The sequence below is a fragment of the Montipora capricornis genome, chromosome 13 (assembly GCF_036669925.1).
Source record: "Montipora capricornis isolate CH-2021 chromosome 13, ASM3666992v2, whole genome shotgun sequence".
NCBI lineage: Eukaryota > Metazoa > Cnidaria > Anthozoa > Scleractinia > Acroporidae > Montipora > Montipora capricornis.
The window spans coordinates 2,244,436-2,271,935 of NC_090895.1; the positions used below are offsets into that span (position 1 = coordinate 2,244,436).

The window sequence follows — 27,500 nt, forward strand, 5'->3', positions numbered from 1 at the left end:
GCCAATATGTTTATTCTTAGGTTTTCCAGTGGCCTCGTTCACAGTTTTCCAGAAAAGGTTTGGTCCTTGGTCTCGTAAATTTCTTTTTCCAATATGAGCTTCAGCACGTCGTAGCCTCTTAGATACTTTGTTCCTAGAGGATTTGTAATCAACCCAGAGTTTATTAGTAGCGGGTGTGCCATCACAGGCTTTCAAAAGTTTATATCTCTTATTCATCTCTTTCCGGATCTCACTTGTTCATCCAAGGTAGTGAATTTTTCTAACCTTGGCTTTTACGTAAGGGGATGGACTGCTTGCAATAACATTATACATGCAATTCCAAGCCCAAGTGATGTCATCACAGCCTTGGAAAATGATAAGTTGAAAAAAAAAAATTAAAGAGGCAAACGCGGATTACACTTTCCCTAGCCTGCAAGCAGGCTCTTCCGTTGAAAATGGCGCGCGGTTGAAATATAAGGGCTTGGTAACTAGTCAAGAGAGGAAGAATGTGGCGAATGTTGCATTCTTTGACGGACAAAATGTTTGGTTGCAAAGAAGAAGATAAATGTGTTTGGTAAGAGTGTTTGGACATCTCTTCTTCGATACTTCGAGCCGATTTATGTGGGCTAACTGCCGCACGAAATGCTATTATCGACCCCTACGATACGAGAAAGCCGTATGTAAAGTGACGAGCTTGAGGACTAACTAAAAAGACACTTTGACGATGACATTACTCTTCGAGTTAAGAAGTCTGAGGCAGGCCCCATCCTATTACGTGCGAGTGCGGACTTAATGCAAATCTCATTACAGCATGTGAACAATTAAGTGTGCGATAGTTATACTTTAAGCTGCACAAAAAGCACAGAATACGCATTGAAGTTCCGAAAGCAACCCCTCATACTTGGCTATCTAACGGAAAACAACAGCGCTATTCATCAAAAACGCTATCAATCCACTACTGCTGTAAAGAGAACATTTTAGCCGCGACAAGAAACACAGCATCAAGCTGTGTACAAAAGGATAGAATGCTACATGCTCACTTCTCGCGAGTGACAAACCAACCAAGAGGCCATTTCCGAGTTCATGTCTACCTGTTCTTTAAAGCGAGTCTGTGTGCTAAGTTTTTGTTGTGAAAATTAGTTTTCATTCATATGTAAAGTAGAACTAATTACCATCACAAAAACTTCGCACTTAGACTCGCTTTGAAGAGGAGGCAGACATGAACTCGGAAATGGCCTATTAAAATGCAGAATTTTCGATCCGCCATTTGAGCATAACAACTTGAATAACATGCCATTTGCATGAGTGATACCGAACACTGGTCTCTATCGCTCCCTATATCGGCAACTGACGAGATCCCGAAGGATCGAAACCGTGATCTTGCCTGAAAAAAACACGGGCATAAGCCATTTTACTGAAGACGGACCTCTAGCAGTCCCAATAACCTCCAAAGAGGAAGATGCCCAAATGGAGATTGAAGCATTGCTTTCAGACCATCGCGACTCATGATACAAACGTTTCAAAGGCGAACGATTCGCAAACAAATCTCAAGTTGCCACCCTTTAGGGGTAAACAAAAAAGGCTTCATCAAGGGCCAAATACTTAGACTTCTTCGTACAAACTCCTCTGAAAAGAAATTCAAAACTAAAATCTCGCATTTTAGAGAAAGCCTTATTGAACGAGGATAACCAGAAAGCCTGGTTATAGATAGACGGCTCTCAGACGTCAAAATTGAGAACAGGAAACAAGCCCTCCTACAGAAATGCAAAGAACATAAGCGAATCTTGTCTTTTCTTCACGCAATACCGTCCTACGGTGCCTAATCTTAAACAAATACTCATGCAAAAATTGCATTTAATCCAGCAACAACCGCTACTTAGTCAAATATTTCAAGATCCCCAGATCGTTTCGTACAAAAGGGGCAGATCCTTAAAAGACATACTCGTTCGAGCCAAACTCTAAGCGGGCTAAAACCGTCCGTAAACACGTGGATTGGAGTTTTGTAGGCCTGTCACCCCCATTGTTATCGCGTGTTCCTTGCGTGTTAGTTCTGGAGATTTATGAGCCCAATTCTGATTGGCTAAGAATTTTACGTCACAGAAATCGTTTTACAGCTCGGTTTCGCAGACGCTATTTTTCGGGGGAGAGAAACGACCGCCGGAAATACGTCTGCGTTCGCAGGCTAGTTATCGTACGACTCTTTAACACATCTCACCAGGCTAATATTCTCCCGGTATTGTTAAGAAAAAGTATTAAATATAAATACCATCGTAGAAACATGTAAGAGCAGGTTAGTCAAGCAAAGTTGGAAATGGAAATCTTAAACCCCCACCCTTCATTTTTTGTGTGGAGATATGTTGCCTGGGAGCCACAAGCCCATGTTTTGACCCTCAAAATGGGTAACATATGTGTGTCTACCTCTCGCATACATGTGAGTCAGTTGTAATGAATTTCCACCAGAGAGGAGACCTATGCCTTAATTACTAAAGGATGTTTCAAAACTGCTTTGACTTTTTTGAACAAGGAAGAATGTTGGCTTTACTATGTTAGGTGTCGGCAAGAGATCATGATCTCTTGGTGTCGGTCATTTCGGAAAATGACAAAAACGAGCGCATCTTTTTTCGCATTTTCTCCCAAAGTATTCTTTTTTCCGTAACTGAATTTGTTACAGGGATTATGCGGTTATTATGGTTCTTAAATATTAGAAAACTAACTTGGGGAAAGTCATATTTTAACAACACGTGATAAACGAATTTGATGGAAAAAATTAAAATTAAGTCATTTTACACTTAAAATTTTCGCTTTCAAAATGTTCTAAAGCAAGCGGTCAAACTCTCAAAGTATTTATTATTATCTTGTCTGTAAGCTGAATATGACTGTTGAGGTTTTAAATTGGTGACTACGATGAAAAAGAAATTAACGTTAAAACATATCGCGTAATTCCTTGCAATTTTTAACACTTAAGCAGTGGCATCTTCGCTCCCTTTTTCGTGACCAAATCGATGGATTTCCCTTGCAGTCAAGTCAAATTAACATTCTCTTCCATCCAACATCACCTCAAGAAAAGTAAAACCATAGGTAATGATGAATTTGTCCGCATCCAGTTGACTTAACAGAACACTATTGACAAGAATAAAAGCTTGAGACAGTCTCTTCCGAAATGAAGTTTATCCAGCAAGTTACATGAATGTACTACGTTCACCGTGCCAAGTAAACGTATGCCTATGACCATCCCGAATAAAGTATTTGGCTAAAATCGAGGGGAGATTTGTAATATGTCGATGAAAAGCCGAGAAAATTCTTCGCGGGACGGAAATGAGTGGGGATAGACTGCTGACCGGAACCCAACAACGGCGATACAAAAATCAAAAGTAGTAGAGCTAAAAATAAAAAATGAAAAGAAAATATATAAATGGATATGATGAAATCACTGTCGGGATAAAAATGTAACGACATTAGTTTAGTTATACATTGTCTTTTCGCTACATTGATTGTGATTGTGGCTTTAATATTAACTAATGCCTTTATATTGCTACAAGAGAAAATGAGGGGACAGAGAAGGAGGCTCCCAGTCCAGCCCTTGGGATATGTCATGTCCACGAAAGTTATTTTTAGACGAGCGGAAGTCTTCCGAGACGTCCGCATGCACGCCAACCTCAGTCCGATGTTTGAAAGAAAATATATATTCATCAGCCTTCCACGCGTGCCATCATTTTCTCTTTTCACTAAGAACCTGAGAGCGAGGCAAAACTGCATGCGGACGTCTCAGAAGACAGACTTCCTCTAGAACAAAGACCTCCGCTCGTCTAAAAATAACTTTCGTGGACATAACATATCCCGGCCAACGCCTTGAGCCTCCCTCTCTGTCCCCTCATTTTCTCTTGATTGCTATTAAATCGTTTGAAATAGAATAGCAGACATGAATGCACAAAATGTACAGATTATTATTCCTAAATCACTTTTTGCCCAAAGGGGAGGGTTATGTTTCCAAATGTGCTGTCGGAAGTAGAGTAGGAATGTCAAAGTTAAAAAATCTGATTTGCATAACATGCTCATCATAGCTCAGCTCGGTTGAGACGACATTTTCTGACAAAAAAAAAACGTTTTCACAAAAAAGTTGCGTTTTCAGACTGAAACGAACGTTTTGCACAAATTTCAACTGTTACTTAGATTTTAACCAAATAATAATCTTAAAATGATTATCCATTTACGGTTTTTGCTTAAAATGGAAAGTGGTTGGCTTCCAAACTTGAAAGCCCTGGGAGGTTCGGGAATGCAGGGGAAGCGTTGTAAAACTAAGTGAATGTGACAGGGGGTGCTTTCCATAATGCCTGACCATCAGGTCCGAGACCAGTGGAACTAACCAAGGAAAAATGAAACATTTTTCATCAAAAGTCAATTTCCAACCGGACCGAAGCGTTCCATTTACGTTAGTTTCGACCAAAATGTTGGTTGCATCACAGTGAAATGCGACTAGAAACGAGAATTTTTGTAAATGGAACGCACGTTTCGGTCGGACCGAACCGACCGGTCAAAGAGGACCACCTCCAGAGGTGGTCCCAAATATTCCGGTCGGAGCGAACCGAAACGGACCTTTCCATTTGACTTCAGTCCGAAATTTCCGGAAATTTTGGCTCAATGGAAAGCACCCAGGGATATCACAAATCACTTGCAAACCGATGGACTATGCAAGAACCGGGCAAAACACCTTATTCACGATGGCCGCCATGTTGGATTTGCTATTATCATGCAAATTAGCTACACACTTCTGAGGGGGCAAACAACACAAGTTCGAGAGGTTATAACGAGCATTTTAGCCACACAGATGATTTGTTTCAGGTTCATTGAAGGCTTATCACCTAAGCAGTAAATAGATTGATTACACAAGTTACTTCGATGCTTTTTTTAGTGAAAAATGAGCAGATAACGAAGTAGAAAGTCAAACTGTCAAAAGCAATCAAAAGATATAAAATTATTATAAAAGGTACTTAATTCTAAATACTAAAATGGACTTTTAGCAATGTTATTTCAATATTTCGACGAGCCGATTTTCCGCAATTTACCTTTTTTCCAACGTTTGCCCCCCAGCATAACACATGGCTAATTTGCATGACAATTTGAAAACCAACATGGCGCATGTCGTGAATAAGGCCTATTTGCGTGCCAAATGTCAAATTCTCTTGTGAATAACAATTGCGCTGTTGTTGTTGTTGTTGCGGTAAGGAACACTAATTATTTCATATGCTATTGTTTATTTCTCCCTCCATCCTCAGGTAGGAAATCCATGCTTCCGGTTGAGTCTGTCGTTCCATGTCCGGTCTACGCGCGCGTCCGCGTGACAAACCTCATGACTTCTCCACCAAGGCTTTAAACCGTTCAATTTTAGCCCAAGGCTTTGTTTTTGATGGTCAGAGGCTTGTATTTTCTTAGTAAATTAATCGTGATTGATTCATTTAATTTTCTCGTTGGACCACATAGATGGATTTCAGTGCACCACAATGTCACGCGTGTTTTAATATCGAGTATATTCATGATGTGTATGCGGGCTTGAATGCACCATTATCTGGATCTGTTGTTTAACACACCTGTAACGTCCCACAGCCGTTGTTTTCGATGGGAGATGACCGATGTTCAGAGCCTGTGCTAAATTTGGTCTAGAAAATGGAACGAACGAAGGGGAAACGGAAGCGATTAAAATGTACAAATTACAAAAACTTGCGTGGTAGCCTTTTCCTTCAGTTGAATATTATCAAACTAAACGGATCTAAAGCTTCGTAAATCGACGGCACTTTACAGATAGGATACTTAAAATACTGTCGGAGCTTAAACACTATCTCTAAACCATTTTGGAGCTACACAATTTAAGTCTGAACTCGGTCAATTTTCAACATATTTATTTATCACATGTGTCCAAACTAGTTTTCCAATATTTAAGGATTATAATAACTGTATTAGCTCTACTGCAAACGTGGTGACCGGGAAAAGAACACTTTGCTAGAAAATGGGAAAAAGGTTGTGCTCGTTTTTGCGGTTTTTCAAAATGGCCGACAGGTAACAGAATACAGCAAGTATTTTCTCCTTGTTCCTAGAAGTCAAAATACTTTCACAGCATCCTTTAGTAATTAGAAGCATAGCCCTACTGTCTGGTGGAATCTCATTAGAATTGGCTCACATCTATCCGAGAAGTGGACACATATTTGTTAACTATTTTATAGTAAAATTCCTGCTCAAAGGCTGTCATGATCAATGGCGGTTACCATGGCAACGATACATCAGCTGGCCCTAATATGGCTGTTTTCGTTCATCCATCCAGACAACCTACAACCACACAGAAAATGAAGGGGATTTTAAAAATTTTGATTTCCAACTTTGCTTGACTTTCTCAGAGAACTGCTCGTAAAGCGTCCGTTTACTGGTTTTGATTGGAATCAATGCACTTAACAACAGTTTTAAAAGTGGAAAACTATTTAACGATCGCATTTAACCCTATGGTTGGGCCACGGAAAGAGAAATTCGGACTTCGGACTACGGAATTGAACTTGATATTGAGCAAGGTATTGTAACATAAAAACAAACACTGAAATATTGTGAACTTAAAAGCAAATCGGGCCTCAAAGTAAGGGCTACAGGTAACCGTTACTTACCCAGTACAGAGACACGTATGGAAAAGCAGAATCCGGAATATGCAGATAACATCTCCATGATGTTGATGGATGAAATTAAAGAATGATCTTTGAAGTTACATGTTGAGCAACTGCCCTGTAAGAAAACCTGGAAAAAAATTGGCGCATTCAGTGGGATTCACACCCATTACCCCAGAGATACTAGAGCTATACTCCTCCAATATTGTATTTGAAGGAGCCATATCTCTTCAGAGCAAAACAAACCAAAGACGAAAAGAAGTAATAATACTTGTAACTGCATTTGGGGCAAATGATACTTTGAACAACTTTGATATTAAGGTCCATAGGAAAGCAACACCTCTCTTCGTGCTGCCTGTTTCCTAAGACGAATCGAATAAGGAAGGATGGCCAAAGGTGCCAGTCACAGGACCCCAAGCTGGGTGGAGAGTTTCACGCACTCCACTTGGTGCTTGTTTCACTTTCGCGTTCCCAAGACCCACATAGCCGTGATCATCAAGCAATCCCAGGTAATGCGCTATTCAAACTAACGGGTCATTTCACACAGGCACAGTAGTCAACTTTGTTGAATACAGGCTGAATGCAGTTCAGCAGGTTGCTGTATCGTGACTGTTCGGATGTTACGGTCAGAGGACCGTCCGTGTTCAAGCTGGGGTTTCTTACATCTAGTTTCATTTACAATGCTCCTGCTGCACAATTAAAATGCCTGATGACTAACACACCATTGGCTTGAGCTTCCTGTGCGATGAAGATGTTGCTTTCAGTGCAGCGTAGGATAAAAAGACCGTTTTTAAAAATCTCCTAGGATCAAATTAAGAACGAAACTAATCACGAGCAGAGTCAAGGAACATGTAACAAAAGGAGTCGTTTAAAAAATCTAGAGAATCTGCAGCTAATATCTGTATGATATTTATGGATAAATTAAGGAATGATCTTTGAAGTTACGTATTGAGCAACTGCCCTGTGAGAACCCTGGAAAAAAGGTTAGGGCACTCAGTGGGATTCACCGTCACCCATGACCTCAGAGATACTAGAGCTATACTTCCTCCAATATTGAATTTAAAGGAGCCATATATCTTAAGAGCAGGACAAACGAGTGTTGAAATGAAGTTGATAATTCAGGCAGAACTTAAGACGTCAGCCAAACTCCTTGATTGAAAAACAACACGCTCTTTGACTTTATGGGAGTCAAACCAAAGCACATTGGTAGCAGGAAAGAGTTTCACAAACTAAGCCGTTCCTGCAATTTTTTTGAAACATGGGTTCGGTTTTAAAAAGAACAAAATTTAAGCATTTTACTCAAACAGATTCAAAAGGACTCATCCCATACAATGCTCCCGTACAATTATTACAATGCCTGATGAGATGTTTATGGATCAGTTACATGTTGAGAAACTGCCATGTGAGAAGCCTGAAAAAAAAAATTAGGCCACTCAGTGGGATTCACACCCATGACCTCTCAGATACTCGTTAAGAACCATACAACTCCAATATTGACATTGAAGGAGCCGTATCCCTTAAGAGCAGGACAAACCAATGTGGAAATGATAAACTTGGAAATGCGGGCAGAAATTAGAATGTCAGCCAAACTCCTTGATTGAAAAACAACACACTCTTTGACTCTATGGGAATCAAACCCAAGCAAATTGGTAGCAGGCAAGAATTTTACAAACTGCACCATTCCTGCAAATTTTCTGGAAAAGATGGGTTTGGTTTTAAAAGCAACAAACTTTGACTGTGCATCAATTGCCACTTTGCAGTGATATTATAAGCGACTGCTACTAGCAACACAGCGTAAATGAGCATGGACTTTGATAATGATCAGCCTGGTGATACATGTAACTAGATCTCTTGTTGAAACCACACATCAAAAATTGCCAATACGGTACATAATCTGATCATTACCGAGCGGTACTACACACTGCAGGCATCACTATCAGCCAAAACGTTTGTATGGACAACATGCGAAACATGTGTTCATCAAATAAAAGAATCACATCACGATAACATTAGTGACTTGTGTGCACATCAGTAACAGAATTAATTATGGAAAAGAAATACTCTTTGAGTCAGTGTACCCTTTAGTTTGTAATTATCAGAGAGATATGTAGAAATGCCTATCAAATCAAATTTAATTAACAGTTACCTCTATTAAGGAGAGGAGTATTATGTGAAACCTTCAGTCAGCGTTTAGTTATAGTTATATGACATAAAACAGCGTGAAAAAACTGCCAAAGTTAGGGAAAAAAATTTGAGTCATGTTCCTGTGGCTTGTTGTGGGAGATGTCAGAGACCCCTGACTCACAACGATTGAAATTAAAGTTGGATATTAAGGTCAGTGTGAAAGCAAAACCTCTCTTCATACCACCAGTTTCATAAAACAAATATCAAGTGAGGCCAAATGATGCCAGTCACGTGATCCCAAGGTGGGTGGAGAGTTTAGCCCACTCCACTTGGTGCTTGTCTCACTTTCGTGCTTCCCCGAAGCCCACATACCCGTCATCAACCAATCCCAGGTCATACTCCATACAATCACACAAAGTAGTCAACTTTGTTGAATACAGGCTGAATTCAGTTCAGCAGCTCTCTGTATTGTGACTGTTAGGATGTTTACAGGAACCATAACCGCGTCGCTGTCTGAGATTTCATGGCTGGTGTCAGAGGACGGTCTGTGTTCAAGCTGGGGTCACTCAGATTTAGCTTCAGTTACAACGCCACTAAATCAAAACGCCTGATATCATACCAAGGGCTTAAGATTCCCGAGTGATGGAGGTGTTTAACAACCAAACATCTTCCCGATAAGAAAACAACTTCCAAAATCTTTCATGAAGCGAGTAAGCGAGTGAGTAAGAAAAAGGATAAACTTAGACAATCTGATGCTAAAATCTGTTTGATGATTATGGTGAAAATTAAGGAATGATCGTCAAAGTTACATATTGAGCAACTGCCAAGTAAGAAGCCTGAAAAAAAAAAAAAAAAAATTCAGGCCCTCTGTTGGATTCCCAACCATAATCTCGGAGAGGCTACTACCTAACACTACTCCAATGTTGACATTGACGGAGCTGTATCTTGCAATAGCAGGACAAAAACACAAGGCTTGTTGAGTTTATGGGAATGAAAGCCAAGCCCATTGGTGGCAGGCAAGAGTCTTACAGTACAAACTTCAACGTTCCTGCAAATTATCTTGAAGGATGGATTTGGTTTTCAAAGGAACAAACTTTGTGCATTAATTGCCAGTTTCCTATATTATATTACAAGCGACTTCTACTAGAGACATAATGTCAATGTGCAGGCCGGAACTTTGTTAATGATCAGCTTGGTGATAATTGCACCTCTTGATGAAACCACCCAGCACAGCTTGAAAAAACAGTACATAACCTGATCACTACATATTGGACAAAACACACTCCAAGCATCACGAATGTGTACATCAATCGATGAATAGACTAACAACGATTGTAGTAAAAATTGGACATTAAGGTCAGTGGGAAAGCAACACCTCTCTTCATAGCACCTGTTTCATAAAAGTAAGTAGGTGAATGTGTGAGAAAAAGGATAAAACTAGACAATCTGATGCTAAAAGGTGTTTGATGATTGTGGTGAAAATTAAGGAATGATCTTCAAAGTTACATGTTAAACAACTGCCAAGTAAGAATCCTGAAAAAAATTTCAGGTCCCCGGTGGGATTCCCGCCCATGATCTCCGAGATGCTACAGCTAACACTCCTCCAATCTTGAGATTGAATGAGCCGCATCTCACAAGGGCAGGACAAACCAATGTGGAAAGAAAAATCGTAACACAGGGCGAAACTATGATGTAAGCCAAACTCTTGATTAGAAAACACAAGGCTTGTTGACTTTATGGGAGTCAAAGCCATGCAGGCATATTGATGGCAGGCAAGAGTTTTACAAACTTCACCGTTCCTGCAAATTCTCTTGAAAGATGGGTTTGGTTTTCAAACCAACAAATTTTGTGCATTAATTCAGAAGTTTGCTGTGATATCACAAGTGACTGCTACTAGCGACATAGTGTCAATGTGCATGGACTTTGATAATGATCAGCCGGGTGATAACCGCATCTCTTGATGAAACCACCCAGCAAAACTTGACAAAACAATACATAATCTGATCGTCACAGATTGGACAAAACACACCGTAAGCATCACGAATGACAGTAAAGTTTGCCTGGATAACACGTGAAGTGTGTGTACATCAATAAGTGAACAGACTCGCATTGATTGTAGTTAATAATAAAATAATAGTAATTGGCAGTGCTAATCACCCTTTACTTGCAGTATTAGGATTGAATTGCGAAAGGGCACAGCTCCCCAATGACAGCATTTAAGTTTGCCCTGATAACACGTGAAGAGTGTGTACATCAATAGATGAATAGACTCACAAATATTGAAAGTAGTAAAAGTTGGATATTAAGGTCAGTGGGAAAGCAACACCTCTCTTCATAGCACCTGTTTCATAAAACAAATATCGAGTAAGGATAGATGGCCAAATGATGCCAGTCATGTGACCCCAAGCTGGGTGGAGAGTCTAGTGCGCTCCACTTGGTGCTTGTGCCACTTTCGCGCTTCCTGAGGCCCACATAGCCGTGATGATCAACCAATCCCAGGTCATGCTCCATACAATCTATCAGGTCATTGCACACAATTACAGTAGTCAATTTTGTTGAAGACAGGCTGAATACAGTTCAGCAGCTCTCTGTATTGTGACTGTAAGGCTGTTTACAGGAACCATAACCGGGTTGCTGTCTGAGATTTCATGGCTGGTGTCAGAGGACCGTCTGTGTTCAAGCTGGGGTCACTCAGATTTACCTTCAGTTACAATGCCATCAAATCAAAATGCCTGATAATATACCAAGGGCTCAAGATTCCCGAGTGATGGAGGTGTTGCTTAATTTCTAGTATAGTGTATAGAAAAACTCTGTTTAACAATTAAACATCTTCCTGATACAAAACAACTTCTAATTCTTTCAGGGAGTCAGTAATTGAATGTGTGAGAAAAAGGATAAAACTAGAGAATCTGATGCTAAAATCTGTATGATGATTGTGGTGAAACTTAAGGAATGATCTTCAAAATTTACATGTAGAGCAACTGCCAAGTAAGAACACGTTGGGGCCAGCCCACCCCTCAAATGTTTCACAAGAACTTGGGCTTGAATTGTTGAGATGGCCGCTAACAAACGCGCAAAGACCTATGGGTTTTCTGCCTTTGTGCCAGCCGTTTAAAAGAGGCCAAGAAAATGGGTTTTTGGGGGGACTGGGTCTTTTCTACATAGAGAAGGCGGGCATTTTCAGTTTCTTCGGATCACAAGCTTTCCGATGGTGTGTCATGAAGCCATATTTGTTGCAGAAGCGGCGAAAATTAGGGCATGATTGGAGCCGAATGCACCTTAGTTGACGTTCCCCAAGAGTTCCCAAGGTTTGTTTCTCGAAATTTATATGCAAATCAAAAACCATACCATTTTAGTTCCACATCTCTTCGAGTTATCTGTCTTTTTCCTCTGCGCCTTGTCCCCGTTTCACTGCAAAAAAGCAATGGTCTTTTCACTGTCTTTTAGGGTACATTCAAAGCGACACTTCCCATTGGGACTGTACAGTCGCCTCAAAAAGGAGCGAATGCATGAAGAATTGCAAAAGAAATTGGATTGTGATGAATGTATTAAAGAAATAAAGTCTCAACTTGACAAAAAATCTGTGGAACTTAAAGAATTGCCGGCTGAACTTCATCGCACAGAAGAGCGAATCCGTCAGAGGAAACGAAAGGTAGCTAGCCTAGCTATGACAGTTATGTAGTACAGTGCAGTGTCAGAGAGAAGGAGGTCCATGGAAGCTTAGTAATATGTCTCTCACTCGCTTTGTCTCATTTCTATTTTCATATCCTCACTAAATATATTAATTTATATTAATTTTATTTTTTTCATCATCCACAAAATATTAAAGTAAAAAATGAATGAATAAATAAATAAATAAATAAATAAATAAAACTTTATATTTAAATATTAACTAATGACATATAATAAATAATATTTTTAAATAAAATAATTGTCAAATTTAGTATAATAATAATGATAATAATAATAATAATAATTTTAAATTTAATATAACTGTCAAATTTTGACAGATTGATGAATTGACAAATGAGTGTGAAGTGAGGAACAAAAGATCAAGACTACCTGCTAGAACAAGTGAGCTTGATTTGCAGTCAAGTGAGAAACTAAACCTTTCAAGGGCACAGATTATGCGAAGAAGAAAAATAACTCTAGAGGTACTGAGGCCAGTTCACTGTGGGATGAAAAAATATTGGCCCAGCCTGACAAACCAGTCCTTGACACTGCCCGCAAGAAATGTATGACAGAATACATTAGAATGTCAAAAACCTGTACACAGATTGTGCAACAGATTGTACAAACCAACATCCATCAATATGAGAACAGTTTAAGAAACAAAGTGAGAAGTATGCATGTTTTATACGAAGGTGGCCTTATCAGCAAAAAGAAGTACACCAGTATTCCGAATACTTCAGATGTAGTAAAGGAAAGTGCAAGAAAATCTAAAAACAACAAAACTGAATTCATGAAGAAATGTAAAGTTCCCAAGATTGTGCCATACAAATCCTTAGCAAGTTTTTTTCCGAAACATTGACATTGGGGAGATCATAGATCTAGAAACACTAAGCTGCCAAATTTAATGTTGAGGCATTTCCTGTAGTGTACAGACCTCTAAAGCCCTTCCTCTTGAAGCTTGCTGACCTGTCTCTCTTTCTGGATGAAAGAGTTCCTTGTCTACATTGGTTCAATGCCCAGAAAGGCGTGCTATACATTGCTATTGGGGCAGATGGGGCACCATTTGGAAGGGATGACACTGCCACTGGTAATTATATTTCTAGAAACATAGCACGTACACAGGGCAATCATTATACCTACTGCTATTTATTTCTCCAAGCAGTCAAGCTCATGCAGTTATATTCATTGTCGTTGTGCAAATTTTTCAGCATATCTACACTAATTCTATTCCTACACCTTTTTAGACTACTTACATGAAATTGTGCCTTGTAATTTCAATTCACCTGTAAACAGTCAGAAAGGGTGGGGTGGTTTAACCCTTAAGATAAAGTTGCTTAATTTCAAACAAGTTTTGTTTCTGTTTTTTCTTTGGTGCTTCAATGCAAAGATCTCTGAATTACTAATTGTCTTCTCCAGTCTTAAAATGTTGATGTTAGATTCAGTTACTAGCTGTAAATATTTATCCCAAGAATATATAATGTTTTAATCATTGGTTTCAATTTGCAGCATACCTCGTTAGCATCCTAAACCTATTACAGAGGGCGCAAAGTTGTAACAACAATCATCTACTGATGGGGTCAAATTCACCTGAGGACAGTCCATTAATGAAACATTACACAGATCATTTAAGCAGAGAAATGGCAGAAATTAAAGTTAAGCAGTTAACTACTCCACAAGGCCATCAGATTACATTCAGAATGAAGCTGGTCCCCTGTGACATGAAGTGGGCATCATCTATGTCTGGCGAACTAAACAACTGCGCGTTTTACTTTTCACCATTTGCAAATGTAAACCAGAGTGACAAAATGACAATGGATGGGTCAATTGGTGCAGGGCCTAAGGACACATGGCAAGAATGGAAGTACAGTGTATGAAAAGAGAATTGCAACAGCCAAGAAGGTTGAAAAATTGAAAGCAAAACTCCGGGATCCTTCAGGAAAGCAAAGAAGCTAGTGAGGTCACAAAGTTGATTTCGAAGGAGGAATCAAGGCAGGAATTTATCCCACCACTTGGTAAGTTTGTGAATCTGATTAAACCAGAACCCTTGCATAAACACAAATAATGCCTGGCAGCAACGGTTTACAAATCTACTGACAGTGGTTATGCAATACACTAATGATTCCCAACTTAAATCAGCCACAACTTTATCACACATGCCAGATGCTTCGCCACTGATCAAATTCCTGACATGTGTGAGAGAAACTGCAAAGTGTAGCAGGCTTTACAATTCCTTTGTGCGATGGTTTGGGGAGAAGAGGAAAAAGGGCATTTCTTTCTCTTACCGCTTTACAGGATTGGAATCAAAGAAATTTTCATGGAACTTCTCTTCCTTAATTCAGGAGGTCTTGTCAATTTCAACACCGTCACAAAGTTCAATTCTCAAACTCCATGTACTGGCATTTGTTGGACTGAAACTTAGGGACTCGGCATCCCTTTATTTAAGGGTGGAGGTCAGCAAAGCACAAGTAGCTGATGTGAAGACCTTGTGCCAAGATTATTTTAAAGCAATTGTGTTGTTTTTAAATGGCGTGAACCCACCTGTGTGGACTCTGGGATGTGCCGTACCACACCACACCACCTTGGGCTAAACTCGATTCAAGGCCGTGAGGTCAAGCATGTGAAGTTGGCAATGTACATAAAGAACACATGCAATCTGAAGAAGAGTTTCCGGTGGCGAATTGTCTTCAGACATGAGTATGTCACCTTAGTTTGGCTTCGGGAAATGGACCCCTACAGTGTTTCCTACAAGCAAAGACGAGAATCATACATCCCAAAGAGAGTGAAGGAGGGCGATGACAGGTTCTGCCAGTGTGGAATGTTAAAATCAAACAATGCTGGTTGCAATATCTGCACTTATCTAGTACTATCACAACTCACATCAGGGAAAGTTTGGCCTCTCGAAAGGTTGTCCAAAGGTAGGGATTTAATTTAATTTTATTTCTGGGCAGGGGGGAGAGGTGAAGCCAAGAAATTCTTGGTATCAGTAATTATTAAACAAAGTCAAAATCTGTCTGTACATGTCCTTAGGCTAGTATAACAAATGACAGACATAAAGTAACTTTTTTTTTTTCCAGGATTTACTTTAATTTAACTTCTAAAAAGGAGGGGGGGGGGGGAGGGGAGAGGTGCAGCCAATATGTGTTTTTTGTTTTTTTCACAAAATTAAAAATCTTCAGAAATTGATCTTGTTATCAGTAAGTAAACAAAGTCAAAATTTGTCTGTACATGTCCTAGTATTACAAATGACATACTTAAAACGTAACTTCTTTTTTTTCCTTTTGGGCCCTGATCATTACAGATTTTCACAACAAAAGGTAGAGTGCATGTGTGTGTTGTTTCTGTTTTTGTGCATTTACAGGGTTTGGTTTTTAAATCAATGAAAGCGATGCTTTTTGCCAACTTGCTGTGATATTTGAAGGGTGGCCTCATGTAAGATACAGTGGGCATAAACTTTGTGTGTAGGAAAGCTCTGTGAGTAGGAAAGCAACACCTCTCTTCATATCCTGTTTCATAAAACAAATATAGAGTAAGGATAGATGGCCAAATGTTGCCACCCATGTGGCCCCAAGCTGGGTGGAGAGTCTAGTGCACTCCACTTGGTGCTTGTGTCACTTTCCCGCTTCCCGAGGCCCACATAGTCGTGATCATCAACCAATCCCAGGTAATGCTCCATACAATCTAACAGGTCATTGCACACAATTGCACTAGTCAACTTTGTTGAATACAGGCTGAATACAGTTCAGCAGCTCTCTGTATTGTGACTGTTAGGATGTTACAGGAACCATAACTGGGTCGCTGTCTGAGATTTCATGGCTGGTGTCAGAGGACGGTCTGTGTTCAAGCTGGGGTCACTCAGATTTAGCTTCAGTTACAATTATGCCACCAAATCAAAACGCCTGATAACATACCAAGGGCTTAAGATTCCCTAGTGACGGAGGTGTTGCTTTCTATTATAGTGTAGAGGAATTGTGTCTTTAATAACTAAAGATCTTCCTGACACAGAAAGAACTTTTTTTTTTTCAGGACATGACTAAGTGAATGTGTAAGAAAAAGGATAAAACTATACAATCTCATACTAAAATCAGTTTGATGACTATGATCAAAATGAAGGAATGATGGTGTAAGTTACATGTACATGTTGAGCAATTTCCAATTAAAGAAGCTTGAAAAAAAAATTTCAGGCCCCAGTTGGATGCCCACCCATAATCTCCAAGATGCTACAGCTAGCTAACACTCCTCCAATAGTGAGATTGCAGGAGCCGTATTGCAAGAGCACGAAAAACCAATGTGGAAATAAAAATCCTAACACAGGGAGAAACTATCATGTTAGCCAAACTCTTAATAAAAAAAACTTGACTTGTTGAGTTTATGATAATCAAACCCAAGCACACTGGTGGCAGGCAAGAATTTTACGTTCTCCCGGATGATACGTAAACTGTGTGAAGGTGAAGCCAATATGTGTTTTTTTTTTTCCCAAAATTTAAAAACTTCAGAAATTCTTGCTATCAGTAAGTAAACAAAGTCAAAATTTGTCGGTACATCCTAGTATTACAAATGACGTACTTAACGTAACTTCTTTTTTCCAGCTTGAAGAATGCCTTGCATTAAAACTTTCTTAAGTCTGAGAAGGTAAGCTGGATGGCATGGAGCAATAATGAAATTGTGTTCATCACCCAATGAACCCATACCTGTAACACTGTACAAACATATTAACTTACTGCAAGTACAGTGTAGATGAATTTAAATGAAACTGTAATAAGAGATGTAAATAAATACATGTACATGTGCTTTCTAATGGTCTTAAAATAAATGGAAGCAGTGCTTTGATAAATAGCCTGGTCTTAACTGCAGCGCTCAATGAAACCTCCTTGATCCCTGTACAACACATAATCACATAATATACTGATCATTACAGATTTTAACAACAAAAGGTACAGTGCATGAGTGTGTTGTTTTTGTTTTTGTGTATTCAGAGGGTTTGGTTTTTAAATCAATGGAAGCGATGCTTTTTGCCAGCTTGCTGTGATATTTGAAGGGCGGCCTCATGTAAGATACAGTGGGCATAAACTTTGATAATCAGCCTGGTCTTAATTGCGTCGCTCATTGAAACCTAACCCTCCCTGTAAAACACATAATCACATAATATACTGGGCCCGGTTGTTCGAAAGCCGATTAACTTAATCCAGGATTAGCGTACGCTTTTGTTTCATGTTTTCAACTTTTAGTTGATAGTTTCTTTTGCTTATTTTTCTCTTTCAGGGTTGACTTCTGCTAATGCAAAGTTTTGCTGAATATCAGTGTTGAACAACATTTGAGAATTAGAGAAATGTAACTCCAAGGTTAATTTTTAATCTGGGATTAGCGTTAATCGGCTTTTGAACAGCCGGGCCCTGATCATTACAGATTTTCACAACAAAAGGTAGAGTGCATGACTGTGTGTTGTTTCTGTTTTTGTGCATTTACAGGGTTTGGTTTTTAAATCAATGGAAGCGATGCTTTTTGCCAGCTTGCTGTGATATTTGAAGGGCGGCCTCATGTAAGATACAGTGGGCATAAACTTTGATAATCAGCCTGGTCTTAATTGCATCGCTCATTGAAACCTCCCTGTAAAACATGTAATATGCTGATCGTTACAGATTAAAACAGCAACAGGTCGTCTTTTTTCCTTTTTGTTAATAATTTATTGATATCAAGCATTTGTGAAAAATTGTAAGAGGATGGTGCATTCTTGGAATGAGTGCGTGACGAGTCCCTAAGGACATGGCCTGAGAACTAAAAACACCATACCCTAAGAAAGTTCGCCCAGATGACACATGAACTGTGTGTACATCAATAGACGAATAGACTCACATCGATTGTAGTTAATAATAATATAGACTTATGTAATAATTGGCAGTGCTAATCACCCTTTACTTGCAGTATTAGGACTGAATTGCAAAAGGGCGCAGCTCACGATATTGTGCTGAAAGCATGCGAAAATGCCTCTGGGTACCGCTGGACAGGACCATGTTTGATGTCGAAGCACAGCACCACAGGTAGATGTTAATTAGCTGTGAGTAGGAAAGAAACACCTCTCTTCATATCCTGTTTCATAAAACAAATATAGAGTAAGGATAGATGGCCAAATGATGCCACCCACGTGACCCCAAGCTGGGTGGAGAGTCTAGTGCACTCGACTTGGTGCTTGTGTCACTTTCCCGCTTCCCGAGGCCCACATAGTCGTGATCATCAACCAATCCCAGGTCATGCTCCATACAATCTAACAGGTCATTGGACACAATTGCAGTAGTCAACTTTGTTGAATACAGGCTGAATACAGTTCAGCAGCTCTCTGTATTGTGACTGTTAGGATGTTACAGGAACCATAACTGGGTCGCTGTCTGAGATTTCATGGCTGGTGTCAGAGGACGGTCTGTGTTCAAGCTGGGGTCACTCAGATTTAGCTTCAGTTACAATTATGCCACCAAATCAAAACGCCTGATAACATACCAAGGGCTTAAGATTCCCTAGTGACGGAGGTGTTGCTTTCTAGTATAGTGTAGAGGAATTGTGTCTTTAATAACTAAAGATCTTCCTAACACAGAAGGAACTTTTTCTTTTTTCAGGACGTGACTAAGTGAATGTGTAAGAAAAAGGATAAAACTAGACAATCTGATACTAAAATCAGTTTGATGACTATGATCAAAATTAAGGAATGATGGTGTAAGTTACATGTACATGTTGAGCAATTGCCAATTAAAGAAGCCTGAAAAAAAAAAGTTCAGGCCCCCAGTTGGATTCCCACCCATAATCTCCCTCCTCCAATAGTGAGGTTGCAGGAGCCTTATTGCAAGAGCACGAAAAACCAAATTGAATGTGGAAATTAAAATCCTAACACAGGGAGAAACTATCATGTTAGCCAAACTCTTAATAAAAAAAACTTGACTTGTTGAGTTTATGATAATCAAACCCAAGCACACTGGTGGCAGGCAAGAGTTTTACGTTCTTGAAAGTTCGCCCGGATGATACGTGAACTGTGTGTACATCAATAGACGAAGAGACTCACATTGATTGTAGTTTTATAATAATGTAGGGTTATATAATAATTGGCAGTGCTAATCACCCTTTAATTGCAGTATTACGACTGAATTGCAAAAAGGGTGCAGCTCACGACTCATATCAGGGAAAGTGTGGCCACTGGAAAGGTTGTCCAAAGGTAGGGATTTAGTTTAATTTTATTTCTGGGCAGGGGGGAGAGGTGAAGCCAATATGTGTTTTTTTTCTTTCTTTTTTCGCAAAATTTAAAAGCTTCAGAAATTCTTGGTATCAGTAAGTAAACAAAGTCAAAATTTGTCGGTACATGTCCTAGTATTACAAATGACATACTTAACGTAACTTCTTTTTTCCAGCTTGAAGACTGCCTTGCATTAAAACTTTCTTAAGTCTTAGAAGGTAAGCTGGATGGCATGGAGCAATAATGAAATTGTGTTCATCACCCAATGAACCCATACCTGTAACACTGTACAAACATATTAACTTACTGCAAGTACAGTGTAGATGAATTTAAATGAAACTATAATAAGAGATGTAAACAAATACATGTACATGTGCTTTCTAATGGTCTTAAAATAAATGGAAGCAGTGCTTTGATAAATAGCCTGGTCTTAACTGCAGCGCTTAATGAAACCTCCCTCCCTGTACAACACATAATCACATAATATACTGATCATTACAGATTTTAACAACAAAAGGTACAGTGCATGAGTGTGTTGTTTTTGTTTTTGTGCATTCAGAGGGTTTGGTTTTTAAATCAATGGAAGCGATGCTTTTTGCCAGCTTGCTGTGATATTTGAAGGGCCGCCTCATGTAAGATACAGTGGGCATAAACTTTGATAATCAGCCTGGTCTTAATTGCGTCGCTCATTGAAACCTAACCCTCCCTGTAAAACACATAATCACATAATATACTGGGCCCGGTTGTTCGAAAGCCGATTAACTTAATCCAGGATTAGCGTACACTTTTGTTTCATGTTTTCAACTTTTAGTTGATAGTTTCTTTTGCTTATTTTTCTCTTTCAGGGTTGACTTCTGCTAATGCAAAGTTTTGCTGAATATCAGTGTTGAACAACATTTGAGAATTAGAGAAATACTGTATAACTCCAAGGTTAATTTTTAATCTGGGATTAGCGTTAATCGGCTTTTGAACAGCCAGGCCCTGATCATTACAGATTTTCACAACAAAAGGTAGAGTGCATGTGTGTGTTGTTTCTGTTTGTGCATTTACAGGGTTTGGTTTTTAAATCAATGGAAGCGATGCTTTTTGCCAGCTTGCTGTGATATTTGAAGGGCGGCCTCATGTAAGATACAGTGGGCATAAACTTTGATAATCAGCCTGGTCTTAATTGCGTCGCTCATTGAAACCTCCCTGTAAAACATGAAATATTCTGATCGTTACAGGTTAAAACAGCAACAAGTCGTTTTTTTCCTTTTTGTTAATAATTTATTGATATCAAGCATTTGTGAAAAATTGTAAGAGGATGGCGCATTCTTGGTATGAATGCGTGACGAGTCCCTAAGGACATGGCCTGAGAACTAAAAACACCATACCCTAAGAAAGTTTGCCCGGATGACACGTGAACTGTGTGTACATCAATAGACGAATAGACTCACATCGATTGTAGTTAATAATAATATAGACTTATGTAATAATTGGCAGTGCTAATCACCCTTTACTTGCAGTATTAGGACTGAATTGCAAAAGGGCGCAGCTCACGATATTGTGCTGAAAGCATGCGAAAACGCCCCTGGGTACCGCTAGACAGGACCATGTTTGATGTCGAAGCACAGCACCACAGGTAGATGTTAATTAGCTGTGAGTAGGAAAGAAACACCTCTCTTCATATCCTGTTTCATAAAACAAATATAGAGTAAGGATAGATGGCCAAATAATGCCACCCACGTGACCCCAAGCTGGGTGGAGAGTCTAGTGCGCTCGACTTGGTGCTTGTGTCACTTTCCCGCTTCCCGAGGCCCACATAGTCGTGATGATCAACCAATCCCAGGTCATGCTCCATACAATCTAACAGGTCATTGCACACAATTGCAGTAGTCAACTTTGTTGAATACAGGCTGAATACAGTTCAGCAGCTCTCTGTATTGTGACTGTTAGGATGTTACAGGAACCATAACTGGGTCGCTGTCTGAGATTTCATGGCTGGTGTCAGAGGACGGTCTGTGTTCAAGCTGGGGTCACTCAGATTTAGCTTCAGTTACAATGCCACCAAATTAAAACGCCTGATAACATACCAAGGGCTTAAGATTCCCTAGTGACGGAGGTGTTGCTTTCTAGTATAGTGTAGAGGAATTGTGTCTTTAATAAAAAAAGATCTTCCTGACACAGAAAGAACTTTTTCTTTTTTCAGGACGTGACTAAGTGAATGTGTAAGAAAAAGGAATCTGATACTAAAATCAGTTTGATGACTATGATCAAAATCAAGGAATGATGGTGTAAGTTACATGTACATGTTGAGCAATTGCCAATTAAAGAAGCCTGAAAAAAAAAAGTTCAGGCCCCCAGTTGGATTCTCACCCATAATCTCCCTCCTCCAATAGTGAGATTGCAGGAGCCGTATTGCAAGAGCACGAAAAACCAATGTGGAAATAAAAATCCTAACACAGGGAGAAACTATCATCTTAGCCAAACTCTTAATAAAAAAAAAACTTGACTTGTTGAGTTTATGATAATCAAACCCAAGCACACTGGTGGTAGGCAAGAGTTTTACGTTCCTAAAAGTTCGCCCGGATGATACGTGAACTGTGTGTACATCAATAGACGAAGACACTCACATTGATTGTAGTTTTATAATAATATAGGGTTACATAATAATTGGCAGTGCTAATCACCCTTTAATTGCAGTATTACGACTGAATTGCAAAAAAGGTGCAGCTCACGACTCATATCAGGGAAAGTGTGGCCACTGGAAAGGTTGTCCAAAGGTAACTTAAAGGATTAACTTTAATTTTATTTCTGGGCAGGGGGGAGAGGTGAAGCCAATATGTGTCTTTTTTTGGCAAAATTTAAAAGCTTCAGAAATTCTTGGTATCAGTAAGTAGACAAAGTCAAAATTTGTCTGTACATGTCCTAGTATTACAAATGACATACTTAACGTAACTTCTTTTTTCCAGCTTGAAGAATGCCTTGCATTAAAACTTTCTTAAGTCTGAGAAGGTAAGCTGGATGGCATGGAGCAATAATGAAATTGTGTACATCACCCAAAGAACCCATACCTGTAACACTGTACGAGCATATTAACTTACTGCAAATACAGTGTAGATGAATTTAAATGAAACTATAATAAGAGATGTAAACAAATACATGTACATGTGCTTTCTAATGGTCTTAAAATAAATGGAAGCGGTGCTTTGATAAATAGCCTGGTCTTAACTGCAGTGCTCAATGAAACCTCCCTCCCTGTACAACACATAATCACATAATATACTGATCATTACAGATTTAACAACAAAAGGTACAGTGCACGAGTGTGTTGTTTTTGTTTTTGTGCATTCAGAGGGTTTGGTTTTTAAATCAATGGAAGCGATGCTTTTTGCCAGCTTGCTGTGATATTTGAAGGGCGGCCTCATGTAAGATACAGTGGGCATAAACTTTGATAATCAGCCTGGTCTTAATTGCATCGCTCATTGAAACCTCCCTCCCTGTAAAACACATAATCACATAGACTTTAGTATACTGGGCCCGGTTGTTCGAAAGCCGATTAACTTAATCCAGGATTAGCGTACACTTTTGTTTCATGTTTTCAACTTTTAGTTGATAGTTTCTTTTGCTTATTTTTCTCTTTCAGGGTTGACTTCTGCTAATGCAAAGTTTTGCTGAATATCAGTGTTGAACAACATTTGAGAATTAGAGAAATATAACTCAAAGGTTAATTTTTAATCTGGGATTAGCGTTAATCGGCTTTTGAACAGCCGGGCCCTGATCATTACAGATTTTCACAACAAAAAGTAGAGTGCATGTGTGTGTTGTTTCTGTTTTTGTGCATTTACAGGGTTTGGTTTTTAAATCAATGGAAGCGATGCTTTTTGCCAGCTTGCTGTGATATTTGAAGGGCGGCCTCATGTAAGATACAGTGGGCATAAACTTTGATAATCAGCCTGGTCTTAATTGCGTCGCTCATTGAAATCTCCCTGTAAAACATGTAATATGCTGATCATTACAGATTAAAACAGCAACAGGTCGTTTTTTTTCCTTTTTGTTAATAATTTATTGATATCAAGCATTTGTGAAAAATAGTAAGAGGATGGTGCATTCTTGGAATGAATGCGTGACGAGTCCTTAAGGACATGGCCTGAGAACAAAAAACACCATACCCTAAGAAAGTTTGCCCGGATGACACGTGAACTGTGTGTACATCAATAGACAAATAGACTCACATCGATTGTAGTTAATAATAATATAGACTTATGTAATAATTGGCAGTGCTAATCACCCTTTACTTGCAGTATTAGCACTGAATTGCAAAAGGGCGCAGCTCACGATATTGTGCTGAAAGCATGCGAAAATGCCTCTGGGTACCGCTGGACAGGACCATGTTTGATGTCGAAGCACAGCACCACAGGTAGATGTTAATTAGCTGTGAGTAGGAAAGCAACACCTCTCTTCATATCCTGTTTCATAAAACAAATATAGAGTAAGGATAGATGGCCAAATGATGCCACCCACGTGACCCCAAGCTGGGTGGAGAGTCTAGTGCACTCCACTTGGTGCTTGTGTCACTTTCCCGCTTCCCGAGGCCCACATAGTCGTGATCATCAACCAATCCCAGGTCATGCTCCATACAATCTCACAGGTCATTGCACACAATTGCAATAGTCAACTTTGTTGAATACAAGCTGAATACAGTTCAGCAGCTCTCTGTATTGTGACTGTTAGGATGTTACAGGAACCATAACTGGGCCGCTGTCTGAGATTTCATGGCTGGTGTCAGAGGACGGTCTGTGTTCAAGCTGGGGTCACTCAGATTTAGCTTCAGTTACAATGCCACCAAATCAAAACGCCTGATACATTGTAACATACCAAGGGCTTAAGATTCTCTAGTGACAGAGGTGTTGCTTTCTATTATAGTGTAGAGGAATTGTGTCTTTAATAACTAAAGATCTTCCTGACACAGAAAGAACTTTTTTTTTTTCAGGACGTGACTAAGTGAATGTGTAAGAAAAAGGATAAAACTAGACAATCTGATACTAAAATCAGTTCAAGCTGGGGTCACTCAGATTTAGCTTCAGTTACAATTATGCCTGAAAACATACCAAGGGCTCACGATAATCCCGAGTGATGGAGGTGTTGCTTAATTTCCAGTATAGTGTATAGAAAAAGTCTGTTCAACAATTAAACATCTTCCTGATGCATGTACAAAACAACTTGTAATGTTTTCAGGGAGTGAGTAAGTCAATGTGTGAGAAAAAGGATAAAACTAGACAATCTGATGCTAAAAGGTGTTTGATGATTGTGGTGAGAATTGAGGAATGATCTTCAAAGTTACATGTTGAGAAAATGCCAGGTAAGAATCCTGAAAAAATTTTCAGGTCCTCGGTGGGATTCCATGATCTCCGAGATGCTACAGCTAACACTCCTTCAATCTTGAGATTGAATGAGCCGCATCTCACAAGAGCAGGACAAACCAATGTGGAAAGAAAAATCGTAACACAGCTGGCGAAACTATGATGTCAGCCAAACTCTTGATTAGAAAACACAAGGCTTGTTGACTTTATGGGAGTCAAAGCCATGCAGGCATATTGATGGCAGGCAAGAGTTTTACAAACTTCACCGTTCCTGCAAATTCTCTTGAAAGATGGGTTTGGTTTTCAAAGGATCAAATTTTGTGCATTAATTGCCCGTTTGCTGTGATCTCACAAGCGACTACTACTAGTGACACAGTGTCAATGTGCATGGACTTTGATAATGATCAGTCTGGTAATCTGTATCTCTTTATGAAACCACACAGCAAAATTTGACGAAACAGTACATAATCTGAATGTCACAGATTGGACAAAACACACTGCAAGCATAAAAAACTGACAACAAAGTTTCCCACATCAATTGTATTTAATAATAATAAAATAATAATCATTGGCAGTGCTTATCACCCTTTACTTACAAAATTAGGACTGAATTGCGAAAGGGCACAGCTCACCAATGACAGCAAAGTTTGCCCTGATAACACGTGAAGAGTGTATACATTAATAGATGAATAGACTCGCAAAGATTGTAGTAAAAGTTGGATATTAAGGTCAGTGAGATTAGCAACACCTCTCTTCATAGCACCTCTTTCATAAAACAAATATCGAGTAAGGATAGATGACCAAATGATGCCAGTCATGTGACCCCAAGCTGGGTGGAGAGTCTAGCGCGCTCCACTTGGTGCTTGTACCACTTTCGCGCTTCCCGAGGCCCGCATAGCCGTGATGATCAACCAATCCCAGGTCATGCTCCATACATTCTATCAGGTCATTGCACACAATTACAGTAGTCAACTTTGTTGAATACAGGCTGAATACAGTTCAGCAGCTCTCTGTATTGTGACTGTTAGGATGTTTACAGGAACCATAACCGGGTCACTGTCTGAGATTTCATGGCTGGTGTCAGAGGACGTTCTGTGTTCAAGCTGGGGTCACTCAGATTTAGCTTCAGTGACAATGCCACCAAATCAAAACGCCTGATAACATACCAAGGGCTTAAGATTCCCGAGTGATGGAGGTGTTGCTTAATTTCTAGTAATTTCAGCCTGGTGATAACTGCATCTCTTGATAAAACCACCCAGCAAAACTTGACAAAACAGTCCATAATCTGATCATCACAGATTGGACAAAACACATTGCAAGGATCATGAATGACAGCAATAGTTTGCCTGGATAACATGTGAAGTGTGTGTACATCAATAGATGAATAGACTCACATCAATTGTAATTAATAATAATATTATCATTGGCAGTGCTAATCACCCTTTACTTGCAGTATTAGGGGTGAATTGCAAAAGGGCGCATCTCCCGATATTAGGCTGAAAGCATATGAAGACGCCTCTGGCTGCCGCTGTACAGTCCATGTTTGATGTCAGAGCACAGTACCACACCTAGATGTTAATTAGCTGTGAGTAGGAAAGAAACACCTCTCTTCATAACCTGTTTCATAAACCAAATATCGAGTAAGGATAGATGGCCAAATGATGCCAGTCATGTGACCCCAAGCTGGGTGGAGAGTCTAGTGCGCTCCATTCGGTGCTTGTGCCACTTTCGCGCTTCCCGAGGCCCAAATAGCCATGATGATCAACCAATCCCAGGTTATGCTCCATATAATCTATCAGGTCATTGCACACAATTACAGTAGTCAACTTTGTTGAATACAGGCTGAATACAGTTCAGCAGCTCTGTGTAATGTGACTGTTAGGATGTTTACAGGAACCATAACCGGGCTGCTGTCTGAGATTTCATGGCTGGTGTCAGAGGACCGTCTGTGTTCAAGCTGGGGTCACTCAGATTTAGCTTCAGTTACAATGCCACCAAATCAAAACGCCTGATATCATACCAAGGGCTTAAGATTCCCAAGTGATGGAGGTGTTGCTATCCTGTACAGTGTAAAGAATTTAACGACTGTTGAATAATATAAACGTCTTTCTCGTACAAAAACAACTTCAATTTTTAATAGGAAGTGATTAAGTGAATGTGTAAGAAAAAGGATAAAACTAGACAATCTGATGCTAAAATCTGTTTGGTGATCGACTATCGTGAAAATTAAAGGAATATGATCTTTGTGATTTATTTGTTAGTTAGCGGTTTGTTTGAAGGATGTGTATTAAAACGAGGCTGTTCTGAGTATGTTGCCATGTTGTGTGGTTGATTACGGTATTTAATGATAATCTGGTTTAATCCATCGTAGCTGTAACGATCCATTGGTTTCTCAGTAATTTAACACTGGCAACAAGGATGGGATTTATTGTGCACAGTGACGGCAGTAAACATTGAAATTCAAGCCCTAGCATTGTTTGATTGCAAATTAAAGTAATTTGTCAGTGTTAGCAACATGGTGGAAGAAGT

At 39.5% G+C, this 27,500-nt stretch overlaps 1 protein-coding gene and 1 pseudogene across 5 annotated transcripts in view; one reads left to right on the forward strand and one right to left on the reverse strand.

The window, feature by feature from the left end:
- Nucleotides 1-5,050: 5,050 nt before the first annotated feature.
- Nucleotides 5,051-27,500, reverse strand: part of LOC138029536 (uncharacterized) — a 28,869-nt gene continuing 6,419 nt past the window's right edge. For 4 of the 5 annotated variants that reach the window (XM_068877247.1, XM_068877244.1, XM_068877245.1 and 1 more), the window contains exons 4-7: nucleotides 12,093-12,155; nucleotides 7,343-7,421; nucleotides 6,624-6,750; nucleotides 5,051-6,297 (exon numbers count right to left, since the gene is read on the reverse strand). In XM_068877247.1, the coding sequence (XP_068733348.1) occupies nucleotides 6,281-6,297; nucleotides 6,624-6,750; nucleotides 7,343-7,421; nucleotides 12,093-12,155 (286 nt within the window). In that variant the 3' untranslated portion in view covers nucleotides 5,051-6,280. The remainder of the gene's footprint in view (nucleotides 6,298-6,623; nucleotides 6,751-7,342; nucleotides 7,422-12,092; nucleotides 12,156-27,500) is intronic. The other variant, XR_011127892.1, reaches the window with a different exon arrangement.
- On the forward strand, nucleotides 14,519-17,707 carry LOC138029399 (uncharacterized; annotated as a pseudogene).